We start from the raw sequence: 14,471 nt of genomic DNA, 5'->3' as shown, positions 1-14,471 counted from the left end.
TAAGCCGAGGAGGTGGTCCGCGGTTTCGGACACTGTCCTGCAGACGTGGACGAGTGCAGCGAGGAGGACCTCTGCCAGAGCGGCATCTGTACCAACACCGACGGCTCCTTCGAGTGCGTGTGTCCTCCCGGACATCGCGCCGGCCCAGACCTCGCCTCCTGCCTGGGTGAGAGGAGCCTGCCCGGCCTGATCCCTGCCCCTTGCCTCTCCTGCTCTGCCATTTGCCTCCCCTCCACTGCTTCCTCCCTTCCCCGCTTCTGACTCTCCTCTCCCTTCCTTAACTACCCCCCCCCCCCGTTCTTATTTGCCTCCCAGCCTCCCCTGTTTCCCGCATCTGACTGCTCTGTCTCCTTTCTCAGACATAGACGAATGTCGAGAGCGGGGCCCGGCCCTGTGCGGGTCCCAGCGTTGTGAGAATTCCCCTGGCTCCTACCGCTGTGTCCGAGACTGCGACCCTGGCTACCACGCGGGACCTGAGGGCACCTGTGACGGTGAGACTGCTCTCCTTCCCCGCTCCTGTCTCTAGAACTAGTTGCTGGAATGAGCTCCCTTGGGGACGGAGGAGGCGCACCCTGCCTTCCGGACTTGAGGGGAGGGAAGGAGCCGTCAACCAATGCACTTCACTGTGTCCCCATCTCTGTGGTGGAAATAAGCCACCAGGGTGCCCTTGCATTTTCCCCTGGAGGTGAGGTGGGAAGATGGGGGTGGAGGGGAAGGGAGACACTCCTACCAGATACCAGGCCAAGCCTCACTTCCAGAAGCAGCCCTCTCTGCTCCTCTAGCTCAGTGCACATTTTAGGCTAGACCCCAGCAAGACATCTCCTCCAGGAAGAACTGTTAGCGCCTCCACAGCTTCCAGTGGGTTTCTTTCTGTCTGGGTCCCTTGAAGCCTGCCTTCTTTCACCTTCCGCCACTCCCTCTACTTCCAGCTGCCCTCCCGGTCACCGAGAGGGGCCCAACCTGGGGCTGTCCTGGGCCCATCCTTTCCCAGTTCAAAATTCCCCAGGTTCCACTGTGCTGGGCCTTGCCCGTTTAAACCCCGCCTCCCAAGTTCTATTCCAAGTCTCTCCGGATTCTGTGCTTTCCCCATTCTTCAGACTTCTCCAGCGCCCCCGCCCTGCCCCAAACGTGTCAGCCCACCCCTTCCAGTCCCAGCCCTTGCCTGCCCTTCTCATTCCTTATGCCTTCCCCCACACCCTCCTCCCTCCCTTCCCAACCCCCCTGCCCTGTTTCCCCACCAGGCTCCAGCGGGGTACTGATGAGACAGGAGGTTGGGGCTAATGGAAAGATTTGTTTTTGCATAGTGTGAGGGTCAACATTTTGGGGAGCAGATGAAATGACTGTGGGCTATCTTTGGCTCTCTGGCTGCCAGACCTCTGATCCGTGGAAGCCTAGTTTCAGGGGACTTCGTTCGCTCATTCTGCAGGAATTCATTAAGCACCTACTGTGTGCCAGACAGTGGCAATGAGCCAAACAAAATTGATGCCCTCACAGAGCTGACGGTGGGGGAGTGGGAGTGAGGGGAGGGAGAGACAGACAGTAAGTATGTAAATAAATTCAAGCTTCATTCAGCAAACAGTTTGGGGGCACTCACTCTGTGTCAGGCACGGTTCTATACCCTGGGGTTACAGGGGGAACAAGACAGACACAAGTCCCTGCATTATGGAGGTTGTAGTCTAGGGAGGTGACAGTTGGCATGTTAAAAAATACATGGATATTTTTGACATATTAATATAATGTCAACTTTAAGAAGGGAAATAGAGAGGTGTCTGGGTGGCTCAGCTGGTTAAGCAGCGAACTATTTTATTTTTTACATTTATTCATTTTGAGAGACAGAGAGAGACAGAGCATGAGCGGGGAAGGGGCAGAGAGAGAGGGAGACACAGAATTTGAAGCAGGCTCCAGGCTCCGAGCTGTCAGCACAGAGCCCGATGTGGGGCTCGAACCCACAAACTGTGAGATCATGACCTGAGCCAAAGTCGGACACTTAACCGACTGAGCCACCCAGGCACCCCTAAGCAGCTAACTCTTGATCTCAGCTCAGGTCTTGATCTCAGGGTCGTGAGTTCAAGCCCCATGTTGGGCTCCATGCTGGGTATGAAGCCTACTTTAAAAAAAAAAAAAAAAAAAAGGAAAGTGAAACATGATAAATGGACACAGATGATAGGGCAGTGGGGGAAGGGGTACTAGGAGAGCTTGACCTAGACACTTGAGTGAAGTTAAAGAGGGAGCCATGCAGATAGCTGAGGGAAGAGTGTTCCTGACAGAGGAAACAGCAAGTGCAAAGGCCCTGAGGTGGGCCCATGTTTGGACTACGTGAGAAATGGCGATGAGACCTTAAAAGAGTCTCAACACTTCGGAAGCTCAGACTCCTAGAACACCGGATTTATAGGGACTTCTCAATCATGGGAACCGGAAGCGGCATCAGGAACTTGTGAATCCAGGCCTGTGACTCCCCTCCCCTCCCCCCACCCTACTCTTTTCCAGATGTGGATGAATGCCAAGAATATGGCTCAGCGATTTGCGGAGCCCAGCGCTGTGAGAACACCCCCGGCTCCTACCGCTGCACACCAGCCTGTGACCCTGGCTATCAGCCCACGCCAGGGGGCGGATGCCAGGGTGGGTGTCCATCAGGCACTGGGTGAGATGTGGAGGGCATGGAAAGCCCAGCAATGGCCTGACTGTCTGGTGGTTGCAGATGTGGACGAATGCCGGAATCGGTCCTTCTGCGGGGCCCACGCCGTGTGCCAGAACCTGCCCGGCTCCTTCCAGTGCCTCTGTGACCAGGGATACGAGGGGGCCAGGGACGGGCGTCACTGCGTGGGTACGGGGCTCTGGGGGGTGGGGGGTGGGGCCAGAGGGTGGGGAAGAGGTGGGTCAGGCCCTGTTCCTCTCTGTAGACCTGAACAAATGTGAGTTCACACTTGGTGCGTGAACAGATATGAACTGACACATTCGGGTTGTAGAATTTAGACTCTGGAATATACAGCATTTCCCTTGTCAGTCAGGACTCTTCTGGTTGCAAGCAACAGAAACCCTATTCGTTCAGATCTTGTTTTGGGAGGGCTTAAAAAAATATGTGCATAAAGTCTGTAAAATGCACACTAATCTTTTTTTTTTTTTAATGGACACTAATCTTTTTTTTTTTTTTTAATTTTTTTTTCAACGTTTATTTATTTTTGGGACAGAGAGAGACAGAGCATGAACGGGGGAGGGGCAGAGAGAGAGGGAGACACAGAATCGGAAACAGGCTCCAGGCTCTGAGCCATCAGCCCAGAGCCTGACGCGGGGCTCGAACTCAAGGACCGCGAGATCATGACCTGGCTGAAGTCGGACGCTTAACCGACTGCGCCACCCAGGCGCCCCTAATGGACACTAATGTTAAGTACACAGAAATATTTTCTTTTTTCCCAACATTTTATGCGGAAAATTTCTTTTTTTTAACATTAAAAAAAATTTTTTAAATGGCTATTTATTTTTGAGAGAGAGACAGAGAGAGACAGAGTATGAGTGGGGGAGGAGGAGAGAGAGAGGGAGACAGAATCTGAAACAGGCTCCAGGCTCTGAGCTGTCTGCACAGAGCCTGACGCGGGACTCAAACTCACAAACCATGAGATCATGACCTGAGCCGAAGTCAGACGCTTAACGGACTGATCCACCCAGGCACCCCCCAAATTTTTTTAGTGTTTGTTTATTTTTGAGAAAAAGAGAGAACACACACAAGTAGGGGAGGGGCAGAGAAGAGGGAGACACAGAATCCAAAGCAGGCTCCAGGCTCCAAGCTGTCAGCACAGAGCCTGACGTGGGGCTCGAACTCACGAACTGTGAGATCATGACCTGAGCTGAAGTCAGACACCCAACCAACTGAGCCCCCCAGGTGCCCCCGAGGAAAATTTCTAAACATGCAGAAAATTGAAAGGCCTGTAGAATGAATTTCTGCACACCACGTATATTCCATTATCATTATTTTATTATCCTTATTTCCTCATCTATCTGTCTGTAATCCATCTTATTTCTGGGATAAGTTTAAAGGTCAATTGCAGTCATCAGTGCACGTCTCCCTAAGTTCTTCAGTATGCATAGCACTAACCAGATTTCAGTAGGCATTTACAGATTTTTTTTTAATGTTTATTTTTGAGAGAGACAGACAGAGAGAGAGAGAGAGAGAGGCAGGGGAGGGGCAAAGAGAGAAGGAGACACAGAATGCAAAGCAGGTTCTAGGCTCTGAGCTGTCAGCACAGAGCCCAATGTGGGGCTTGAACCCATGAACCGTGAGATCATGACCTAAGCTCAAGTCAGATACTTAAAAAAATTTTTTTAAATGTTTTTTAAAATTTTATTTTTGAGAGAGAGAGAGACAGAGTATGAGTGAGAGAGGGGCAGAGAGAGAGGGAGACACAGAATCTGAAGCAGGCTCCAGGCTCTGAGCTGTCAGCACAGAGCCTGCTGCGGGGTTCGAACTCACGGACTGTGAGATCATGACTTAAGTTGAAGTCAGACACTTAACTGACTGAGCCACCCAGGTGCCCCTCAAGTCACATACTTAACGGACTGAGCCACCCAGGTGCCCCTACAGATATTTTTTATCTGAGGTTCAATTTATATACAGTGAACTGCATGAATCTTAATGATATATTCTTTACATTTGACAAGCACACAAGCTTGGTTTCTTTGAAAAAAATTAAAATGGTGAAGTCCTGGAATATGTTTGAACTTTGGGCATAGTTGGATCCGGGAATTCTAACAAGGCTAGCTGTCTCTCCCTCTCACCTCTGCTTTCCCCTGTTGTATTTCTGCTCAGGCAGACTCTTTTCAGAGTGACAAAGAAGGCCCTGGCATCTCTGGGCTCATATCCTCAGCTTGGCAACCCTAGCGCTAACGAGGGAGGCTCGCTCTTGGCAGTTCTACCAAAAGTCCCAGAACTAGCTTTGATTGGCCCAGTTTAGTCACCGCCTATCTCTCTGAACCCGAGAAATGCAGTAATCTGGTTGGCCAAGCCTGGAACTTGTGCCCACCCCTCAGAGTAGATTTAACCCTACTCATAAATACGTGAGTTGAAAATGGAGGGACAGAGGGCTCCCAAGGAAAATTCAGGGTCTGTCACCAGAAGATAAGTGGATGATGGGGTCTGGGTCATGAAGAATGCCCTTCTATTTGAAAGCTCAGACTTCTAGAGCTTTGGAATCACAGACACCTACAACCATTGACTCTCCTTCCCCTCTGTCTCTTGCTCATAGATGTGAATGAATGTGAAACACTACAGGGTGTGTGTGGAGCTGCCCTCTGCGAGAATGTTGAAGGCTCCTTCCTGTGTGTCTGTCCCACCAGCCCTGAGGAGTTTGACCCTATGACTGGACGTTGTGTTCCCCCACGAACTTCTGCTGGTAAGACTGATATGTCTGTTTAACTGATGGCTTCAGGGCTCACAGAAAAATGACGTGGTCTAACCATTCCCGGCATGGGCAGGCTGCCATCAGTTAAATGTTGTTTTAAAGAACAATAAAAAATTCAGAACACGTGGGTTAACATGGGCAGTGGGACCGGGGTCAGCCCTGTCCCTGACTCTACCAGATTCCTTCCTTCAACAAATGTTCACAGGGCATCCACTGTGTTTAGGCCTTATTCTAGGTACCAGAGACATGGTAGTGATCAGGAGAGACCACTCTTTCCTTAAGGAGCTCACAGTCCAGTGGGAGAAGGCAGAGATATCACCAGAGAGTGACAACCAGAGAAATCAGGGCTGGAAGGAGGAAGCTCAGGCCAGAAGGAACAAGACTGTGATGGGGAAAGGCTGGGGGATTATGGGAATCCAGAGGAGGAGCCTACCCCAGCTGGAGAGGGAAGTGAGAGCTTCCTATAGGAGGGGAGGTCTGAACTGAGAGCAGGAGGAAGAGTAGAAATAAGCCAGGTGATGTGGGTGAGGGAGGGCATTCTGGGCAGAGGACACAGCAAGGGCAAAGGCCTGGCAAGGCAAGAGAGGACCTGCCATGTTTGAGGAACAAAAATAGTTCAGGGTGGCATGCTGGACAGAGCAGGGGAAGGGGTGGGGAGAAGTGAGGCCGCAGAAGGATGCAGTGCTAGATCACACTGATTTACCCTCTCAGGGGGCTGGCCTTTCCTGAGGGCACTGTGGCACCGTGGGAGGGTTTTGAGTGGGAGAGGGGGATAATCAGAATCTGGCTGCCATGAGCAGGTGGACTGGAGGGGGTGACACTAGGGGCTGGGAGTCTAGGGAGCATCCAGGGCAGGGACCTGGGCAGGAGAGAAGACTGGACCAAGGCAGGGGCCATTGGAGGGGAGGAGAGGGGAGGGTGGGTGGCAGGAGGCGAGAGGCCAAGTGGAGAGGCTGTGGGCTGCCTGTGAGGGGGGGGGTGGCGGGAGGTGTCCAGGTCCAAGCCTAGGTTTGGGGACAAAGACTCTGAGGCCAGCTGGGGACACATTGGATGTGAGGATCCAGAAGGTAGCCAGGAGGCCAGAGGAATCCCCCCACCCCATCCCAAACTGCAGCTGGGATGATGGGCCAGACACCTGGGAGGGTGTGAGGTGCCAAAATGACAGGAGGTGAGAATGGGAGAAACGAGGACAGATGGTGAGAGGTGTGGCGTCTGGTTCAGCCTCGGTTTGGGGGCCTCAGTTTCCTCGTCTGTAACATGGGGGTGGGAGGCTCAGCCCATGCTGGCTGGGCTAAAGCCCCTTGTTTCTCCAGGCACATTCCCGGGCTCACAGCCCCAGGCACCTGCCAGCCCAGGTCTGCCTGCCAGGCCACCTCCGCCTTCCCCACCCCGCCGGCCCAGCCCGCCTAGGCAGGGCCCCGCGGGCAGCGGGCGCCGCGAATGCTACTTTGACACAGCAGCTCCCGATGCATGTGACAACATCCTGGCACGGAATGTGACATGGCAGGAGTGCTGCTGTACCGTGGGTGAGGGCTGGGGCAGCGGCTGCCGCATCCAGCAGTGCCCCAGCACGGAGACAGGTGGGCATGGGCTCCTGGGCGGACATAGGGCTGAGGGTTTGGGTAGAAATAGGCAGGCATGCAACTGGGACAGAGGACACATTTGGACATGGGCTGGGGCACTGGTACCGTACGGGCAAGAGTAAGCTGCCAGCCAGGCGGGCGTGAGGCTGAGAGGTGGGCACAAACAGGCACGGGGCCTGAAAACTTGGGTGAGCAGGGGGCAGGAGTAAGCCCTGAGATAGATGGGCGGGAGCAAGCCCAGGGTGCAGGGCAGGGGCCCGGGCCAGGGTGTCTGGGCTCAGCTTTGTCTCTCTGTGCAGCTGAGTATCAGTCATTGTGCCCCCATGGCCGGGGCTACCTGGCACCCAGTGGAGACCTGAGCCTCAGGAGGGGTAAGCTGAGACTTCAAGCCCCACTCACCCTCAGCCCCCAGGCCCAGCTCCATCTCACCCTCTCCGTTTTCTTCACCTCTATCTCCCATCCTTTTTCTCTGTCTCTACCCCGCCCCCTCGCCTAGCTCCACCTTTCCCGATCTCTACCTCTGGGTCTCTGTCGCCACCTTTCGGTCTCTCTCTTTCCCCGGTCAAGCCTCAGAATCACACATTCCCCCCATCCAGCCGCCCCACACCCCGGACCCATCTCTCTTGGTGTGGGGCGCACCTCTGACCCTCCTTCCCGCAGACGTGGACGAGTGCCAGCTCTTCCGAGACCAGGTGTGCAAGAGCGGGGTGTGCGTGAACACGGCCCCAGGCTACTCATGTTACTGCAGCAACGGCTACTACTACCATGCCCAGCGACTGGAGTGCGTCGGTACGAGCTTCGCCTGCCCCGCCCCCCAGTTCCACCCCCACCCCCTCCCAACCCTCTACCAAGCCAGCGCCTCTCTGGAATGTCGCCACCGCCAGCAGAAGTCCTTCCCGAAGTCTAGACTCCATCTATCAGGCTGTCAACGCGCTGGGGAAGTGGGAAAGGGTAGAGGGCTACTTCCTGACCACTCCCTCCATGCGTCCCTAGATAATGACGAGTGCGCAGACGAGGAGCCGGCGTGTGAAGGCGGCAGCTGCGTCAACACCGTGGGCTCTTATCACTGCACCTGCGAGCCCCCACTAGTGCTGGACGGCTCCCGGCGCCGCTGCGTCTCTAACGAGAGCCAGAGCCTCGGTAGCCCCGCCCCGCCCCGCCCCTCGCTCTCCGGGCTCAGCCCTACGCCCAGGCCACGCCCCCCGCGCACGTGCTCGGCCACGCCCCCGCCCCGCCCCTCGCTCTCCGGGCTCAGTCCCACGCCCAGGCCACGCCCCCCGCGCACGTGCTCGGTCACCCCCCGCCCTATTTACTCTTGGTGTCTGACTCTGCCACCACGGCCGGGCTGGCTGGGCTGGTGTCGGGGATTTGCTCTAAAGCCAAGGTTCCGGAGGAGCCTGGCACTTGCTGGCCGTGTGTACCTACACGTTGCTTATCGCCTCTTGGCCGCAGCTTCCTTCTGGCACCTTGGGTGGACCACCTAACAGGGTGGCTGTGAGGAATTTCATTTTCAGGACGGTTATGGGACCTGATCTTACAAAGTGCCAAAGCCGTGCTTCCTCTTATTATTTCCCTGTGTATCTCTGTCTCCTTCCACCTCTCTGGGGTTTCTGTCTTTAGGTTTTTCTCTGAATTTCTGCCACTCTCTGGGTCTGTCTTTGTTTCTAGGGGTCTGTTCCTTTTCGTCTCTCTCTCCATCTTTACTTTCCTGTTCTTGGATTCTCTGACTCTTTCGATGTGTTCGTCTCTATCTCTTTGGGTCCTTTCTTTTTGCCCAATGACCCAAACTCTCTTCTCCTTCCACTTCCTGTGTCTACATCCCCCCTCCCCACACCCCCGCTTTCTCCTCCTATGTGACTGCCTCATGCCAGACCAAGCGCATACTCCCCTGGAGCTATCTCAGAGGCCTTCTGGGAGTCAGATCACAGCTGAGGAGGAGCGTCTGGTGGAGCGTCTGGTGGAGCGTCCTTCCTTCGGGAAGGACTGGGTAGCTGGGCTGCTCCAGCACAGGAGATGGCCAAGAATTTGGGAGGGTCCTATCCTGCCTGTCCCACCCTGATGCATGCTGTCTCTGCCCTCAGATGACAATCTGGGAGTGTGCTGGCAGGAAGTGGGGGCTGACCTCGTGTGCAGTCGCCCTCGGCTGGATCGCCAGGCCACCTACACAGAGTGCTGCTGCCTCTATGGCGAGGCCTGGGGCATGGACTGTGCCCTCTGCCCCGCCCAGGACTCAGGTACTACGACCTGCCTGGGTCATACTCAGAGGCCAAGACATCCCATGAGACACCCACCCCCCACCCTGCCAAATCCTGGACCTTTAGACCTCAAATACCAGTTGCTCAGACCCACCTTCCTAGCCCACAAACTACCTGGTCAGAGCTCACAGACCTCCGAGTCTTAATGTATTGGACACTCACTTCCAGGTGCCTAAGACCCCATCCCACAACCCCAGAGATCCCCCAAATCTTGGCTCTTGGAACTCCTGAGTCCCCCAATCTTTAGCCCATGGGAACTCAGTCCAGGCCCAAAACCCTGATCCTTGGTCCTCAGACCTCCAGGTCCCATGGCTCAGATCCCCTCCTATGCATCCTGACCCCTGAGCCCCCCAGTAACAGTCCTGGGACTCCCCAGTTCTGGTTCCTAAAACACCCCCATCCAATTTCTCTAGGCCTCTAGTCCAATATCCCATGGGTCCTCCCTATTCCAGCACTTGGACCCTGATTCCTAGCCCCAGTACTTAGTACTCTCGATCCCAGCACCATGGAATCCCAGTCACAACCCTCAGCCCTAATCCTGCCTCCAGAAACCCTATCGGGCCCTGCAATCCCAGTCCCCTCATTTGAAGTCCGTCCCATGCCTCAGCCCAAGGCCCTCCTCCTCTCCTCTCCTCTCCTCTCCTCTGGGCTCCTCTTTCCAGCCAGGGAACATAAATGGTGGGTTCTGAGGGCTAACCACGAGGCTTGGCTCCTATTCACAGATGACTTTGAGGCCCTGTGCAATGTGCTGCGCCCCCCTGCATATGGCCCCCCGCGGCCAGGTGGCTTTGGACTCCCTTACGAATATGGCCCTGACCTAGGTCCACCCTACCAGGGCCTTCCCTACGGGCCCGAGCTGTACCCGCCACCCGTGCTACCCTACGACCCCTACCCACCACCTCCTGGGCCTTTCGCCCGCCGAGAGGCCCCCTATGGAGCACCACCCTATGACATGCCCGACTTTGAGGACGACGGTGGCCCATATGGTGAATCTGAGGCTGCGGCACCACCCGGCCCGGGAACCCGCTGGCGCTATCGGTCCCGCGACACGCGTGGCTCCTTCCCAGAGCCTGAGGAGTCACCTGAAGGTGGAAGCTATGCTGGTGAGCACTGCGGGCGAGGGATGCAGACCAAGAGGAAGAGTCGGGTGTGCAGAGAGATGGAAACAGGGAAGACGGAGGGAGATAGATCCAGAAACAAAGAGAAGCTGGGGTCGGGGGTTGGCTCAGAGAGATGGGAGAACACAGATACAGTAGGAGAGAGCGTCAGAGAGCAGCGATGACGAGGGACAGAAACATACCTGCAGACCAAGGAGCTGAGGACAGGAGGAAAGTGATGGGGAGCAGTGCTAGGGAAACCTGGCCCCACGGCGCCCCCCACAGCCCGCGAACAGGACTCGCGGTTTAGAAGAGGATATCCGGCCAGGGACGCGCACCGCCCCCCTCCCCGTTGGGGGTTTAAGATATAGAAGGCAGAGACCCCCAACCAAGGAGCCCCGCATTCTCCGCAGGCGCGCTGTCTGGGCCCTACGAGGGACTGGAGGCGGAGGAGTGCGGGATCTTGGATGGCTGCGCCCACGGCCGCTGCGTGCGCGTCCCCGAGGGCTTCACCTGCGACTGCTTCAGTGGCTACCGCCTGGACACGACCCGCATGACCTGCGTCGGTGAGAGGCGGCCAGGGCCAGCCTGTGCGGGGCTAGGGTGGAAGCCCTGACCGGAGGTTGGGGGCGCGGGAGGTGTCAGGGACGTCAAGGGGTCGGGCAGGACCAGGGGAAGCAGGAAGTGCGTCCCGCGCAGGGATGGGATGTGCCTGAAGAAGGCGAGGTCAGGCTGCGAGAAAAGCAGAGCTTGACCTCCGGGCCGGGGGCTGGGCTGGAAGCAGGATTGAAGAATCCTGTAGAATCCCGCAGGTGTGATTGCTAGGGAGTTCAGTGCTACCGTGGGCAACTTGACCGCTTTGGAGAGCTCCCGTCTTATATGAATCATGTTTGCCTAGTTCAGGCAGTAGTAAAGCAAAGTGGTTACAATCAAGGACTCTGGGGGAGTCAGACAGACCTCAGGCTCAGTCCGGCAACTTGCTGTGTGACCCTGGGACAGGTCACCGTCCCTTTTTTTAGTTTTTCTCATCTGAAAAATGAGCATAAGTTGTAGAATCCATGCCATAGAGTTGTGAACATCATTAATACTGAAATACAATGAGACTGAGGCCTATGTGTAAACCAAGGTTCAAAAAAGAGAACTGAGTCCCCCAAGGACTCACAGCCAAAAAATAGCAGGGGACTGGGCACTCTGAGAACTGGGCAGAATGTGGGCTTGTTGTGTGATACTGGGCAAGGAGCTTCCCCAGGCTGCGTCTCAGTTTGCCCATATGAAAACAGAATCACTACCTACCTCAGGGTTATTAGTTGGATAAATACACATTATGTGCTTTAAACAATGCCTGGCATCGAGTAAGCATTAATTGTTGTGATATCATTATCAGTATTATTTTCCTAACAAAATCCTAGTGACATAGGCCCTACCATACCCATCTTATAGAACACAAAGCTGAGTCTCAGAGATGTTAAGCCACTTGCCCATGCTCACACAGCCGGCAGGTGGTAGTGATTTGATTCGACTTCAAGCAGGAGGCTCAGCACCCCTTGAACCCCTGGACCCCCAGGGGCCAGATAAGCCGGCTCCAGGGTCCCCGGCCCTGAGCAGCGATCCTTGTACCTCCTTCTGCAGACATCAACGAGTGTGACGAGGCCGAGGCGGCCTCCCCGCTCTGCGTCAACGCACGCTGCGTCAACACCGATGGCTCCTTCCGCTGCATCTGCCGCCCAGGGTTCGCGCCCACGCACCAGCCGCACCACTGCGCGCCCGCCCGGCCGCGGGCCTGAGCTCCGGCGGTCCCAGGCTGTTTGCTCCGCGCCTGCGCACGCGGCTCCCTGCCGCGCACTCTCCCGCCCGCTTGCGCGCATGAGCATGGGGAGCCCGAGTGGTCGGAGAGGAAGGACGCACGAACCAATGGAAGGAGGGATGCCCTTCGCTGCTCCTGCCACCCTCAGCAACTCCTACCGACGCTGCGGGGGCCCGGGACTAGCCCACGGCGCCCTTCACGTTCCCTCTACTTTTTATGAAAAGTTTCAATTAAAAAAACACCTATTTTGTACCTTCTGCCTCTGCCAGTCTATGTTTCCGAAAGCCTTGGCTCCAGAGTTTGTTCTCTGAGCCACTAAATTACATCCTCTTCCCATCCTTGACTCCGTGTCTGGCTCTTAATTTCCGTGCCTCTGTCGCTTAGTCTTTCTCCTATGTCCGTTTCTCTCTTTATCTCTGTTTTCTATCTGTTGTCTATTTCATTCTCTCTGCCCGATGCTCTATGACACGGGGACCTAGTCTCTGTTTCTCTTTCTCTTTTCCTACCTCTCTGTTTTATTATCTCTCTAAACTCGAGAGAGATCTTTTCCCCATGTGGGACCCCGGAAGGGGATGGGAAGGGTGGCCTCAGACCCTGCTCAGGGCGCTGCCTCTTTCCTCAGCTAGAGGGGACCCCAGATTTCCATACTGCCCAAAGAATTCAAAAGCTGTTCTGGGACAAGTGGGACTTGGGAGACATGGGGGGCAGGAGTCCCTGAAGGGATGAATAGAGACCTGGGCCTCCAGCTAAGTTTGTGCTGTGGCAGGACAGGGAGTGGCAGTCCTGGTGGATGGCCTGTGCAGGCCCATATGGGAGTGAGAATGAGCTGTGTGTGTGTGATGGTAAAATGTCCCGTACAGATCAGACCGCCCTACCCTAGTGGCCCCTGCCTATTTCCTGATCATAGTGGGGGGGGGGGGCGGTGGGGGCAGGGGGAGTGTCCAAAATCCTCCCCCCCCCAAAAAAAAAGAACAAAAACGGCCTGGAAAGGCACAAGCTCAGGGTATGGGGAAAGGTTGGGAGTGGATGGGAGTGGAAGGACTCATTGGCACTGAAACAAAACAAAACAAAAGCCTGTATTCTGAGTCATTCTTCACCCACCTATTAGTGTTACAGTCTCAAAGTCAAATGCTTCAGGCAAATGATGTTAGGGGAGCAGGTGCAGGATAAGAAAATCAAAGTACAAAGGTGAGGATACATAATCAGGGATATTCTGTTTAAGGGCCGGGATGGGTGGGTGGAAGAGAGAAGGAAACTTCCCTGTTTTAAATAATATATTTTTGAAAACCACCCTGTGGCTCTTATCTAGCCCACGAGCCACCAGCTGTACCACACCAAGTGCATTTCAAGCGGTGTAAATGGGGTACAGGGGCTCCTTCTTGACCTGAACCCCTGCTCACGTCTGGAGCTTCAGGAAGGGTCGAATTCCCAAGAGCCCCTGGTGCCACACGGAGGATCATACTAATAGTGCCTACTCTTCAGGCGTGTCGGTGGCAGGTAAATGAATTGTTCTGTATGTCAAGCACTTAGAACGGCACCTGGCATGTAGCAAATCCTCCATGATATTAGCATAACCATGGGCCTCTGGGTTAAATGCTGAGCCCTGTGGCTGGTCAGATGGCAAGGGCAGATGGCCAGATCTCATTCTTTACCTGATCTCCCTCCCAGGGTGAGGGAGGAGGGCAGACTATATCCCCTTCAACAGGACAGTGAGAAATGCCTAGCAGAGCACCTGATGGGAGGGGTTTCAGGCCAGAAGGGGCTCAAAGCTCCACCAAAGGGGTGATGGCTGCACGAGACTACTAAAACCACTTTAATGGGTGAGTTGTATGGTACATGAATTATAACTCAATAAAGCCATCAAAAAGGGGGAAAAAAAAACTCTACAAAAGAGGTCTAGAAGTGACGCTCCAGCTGATACTGGAGGTAACCCTGCCCAAACACTTACCTTTCATTCATTCAGTCACTCAACAAATATTTTCTATATAGTATCTGCTTTGTAGTAAATTGGGGACACAAGCAAACTTTAACCCGGCCTTAGAGGGTGGGAACTAGCAAGGGTTCCTGGAGGAGGAGAGATGTCCAAGTGATGTGAGATGAACCAGATAAAGCAGTGGAGGGGGTGTTCCAGGTGGAAGGAACAACATCTGCAAAGGTCTAGATTAAGGAAGGCAGATATCTTAAAAAAAAATTAATGTTTATTTTCGAGACAGAACATGAGCAGGGGAGGAGCAGAGAGAGAGGGGGAGATGCAGAATCCGAAGCAAGCTCCAGGCTCTGAGCTGTCAGCACAGAGCCCAACACGTTGCCAGAACTTATGAACTGCAAGATCATGACCT

At 54.8% G+C, this 14,471-nt stretch overlaps 1 protein-coding gene across 5 annotated transcripts in view; it reads left to right on the top strand.

Moving 5' to 3' along the window:
- LTBP4 (latent transforming growth factor beta binding protein 4) overlaps positions 1-12,384 on the top strand; it is a 30,540-nt gene extending 18,156 nt beyond the window's left edge. For all 5 annotated transcript variants that reach the window (XM_045442304.1, XM_045442303.1, XM_045442300.1 and 2 more), the window contains 13 exons: positions 44-166; positions 360-491; positions 2,488-2,619; positions 2,699-2,824; positions 5,238-5,384; positions 6,707-6,973; positions 7,276-7,347; positions 7,637-7,765; positions 7,970-8,116; positions 9,058-9,210; positions 9,954-10,334; positions 10,742-10,894; positions 11,958-12,384. In XM_045442304.1, the coding sequence (XP_045298260.1) occupies positions 44-166; positions 360-491; positions 2,488-2,619; positions 2,699-2,824; positions 5,238-5,384; positions 6,707-6,973; positions 7,276-7,347; positions 7,637-7,765; positions 7,970-8,116; positions 9,058-9,210; positions 9,954-10,334; positions 10,742-10,894; positions 11,958-12,112 (2,117 nt within the window). In that variant the 3' untranslated portion in view covers positions 12,113-12,384. The remainder of the gene's footprint in view (positions 1-43; positions 167-359; positions 492-2,487; positions 2,620-2,698; positions 2,825-5,237; positions 5,385-6,706; positions 6,974-7,275; positions 7,348-7,636; positions 7,766-7,969; positions 8,117-9,057; positions 9,211-9,953; positions 10,335-10,741; positions 10,895-11,957) is intronic.
- Positions 12,385-14,471: the final 2,087 nt, after the last annotated feature.

The sequence above is a fragment of the Leopardus geoffroyi genome, chromosome E2 (genome assembly GCF_018350155.1).
Source record: "Leopardus geoffroyi isolate Oge1 chromosome E2, O.geoffroyi_Oge1_pat1.0, whole genome shotgun sequence".
In the NCBI taxonomy this organism is placed as follows: domain Eukaryota; kingdom Metazoa; phylum Chordata; class Mammalia; order Carnivora; family Felidae; genus Leopardus; species Leopardus geoffroyi.
The sequence above is the reverse complement of the archived record's forward strand: the minus strand, read 5'-3'. Positions and strand labels throughout refer to the sequence as shown.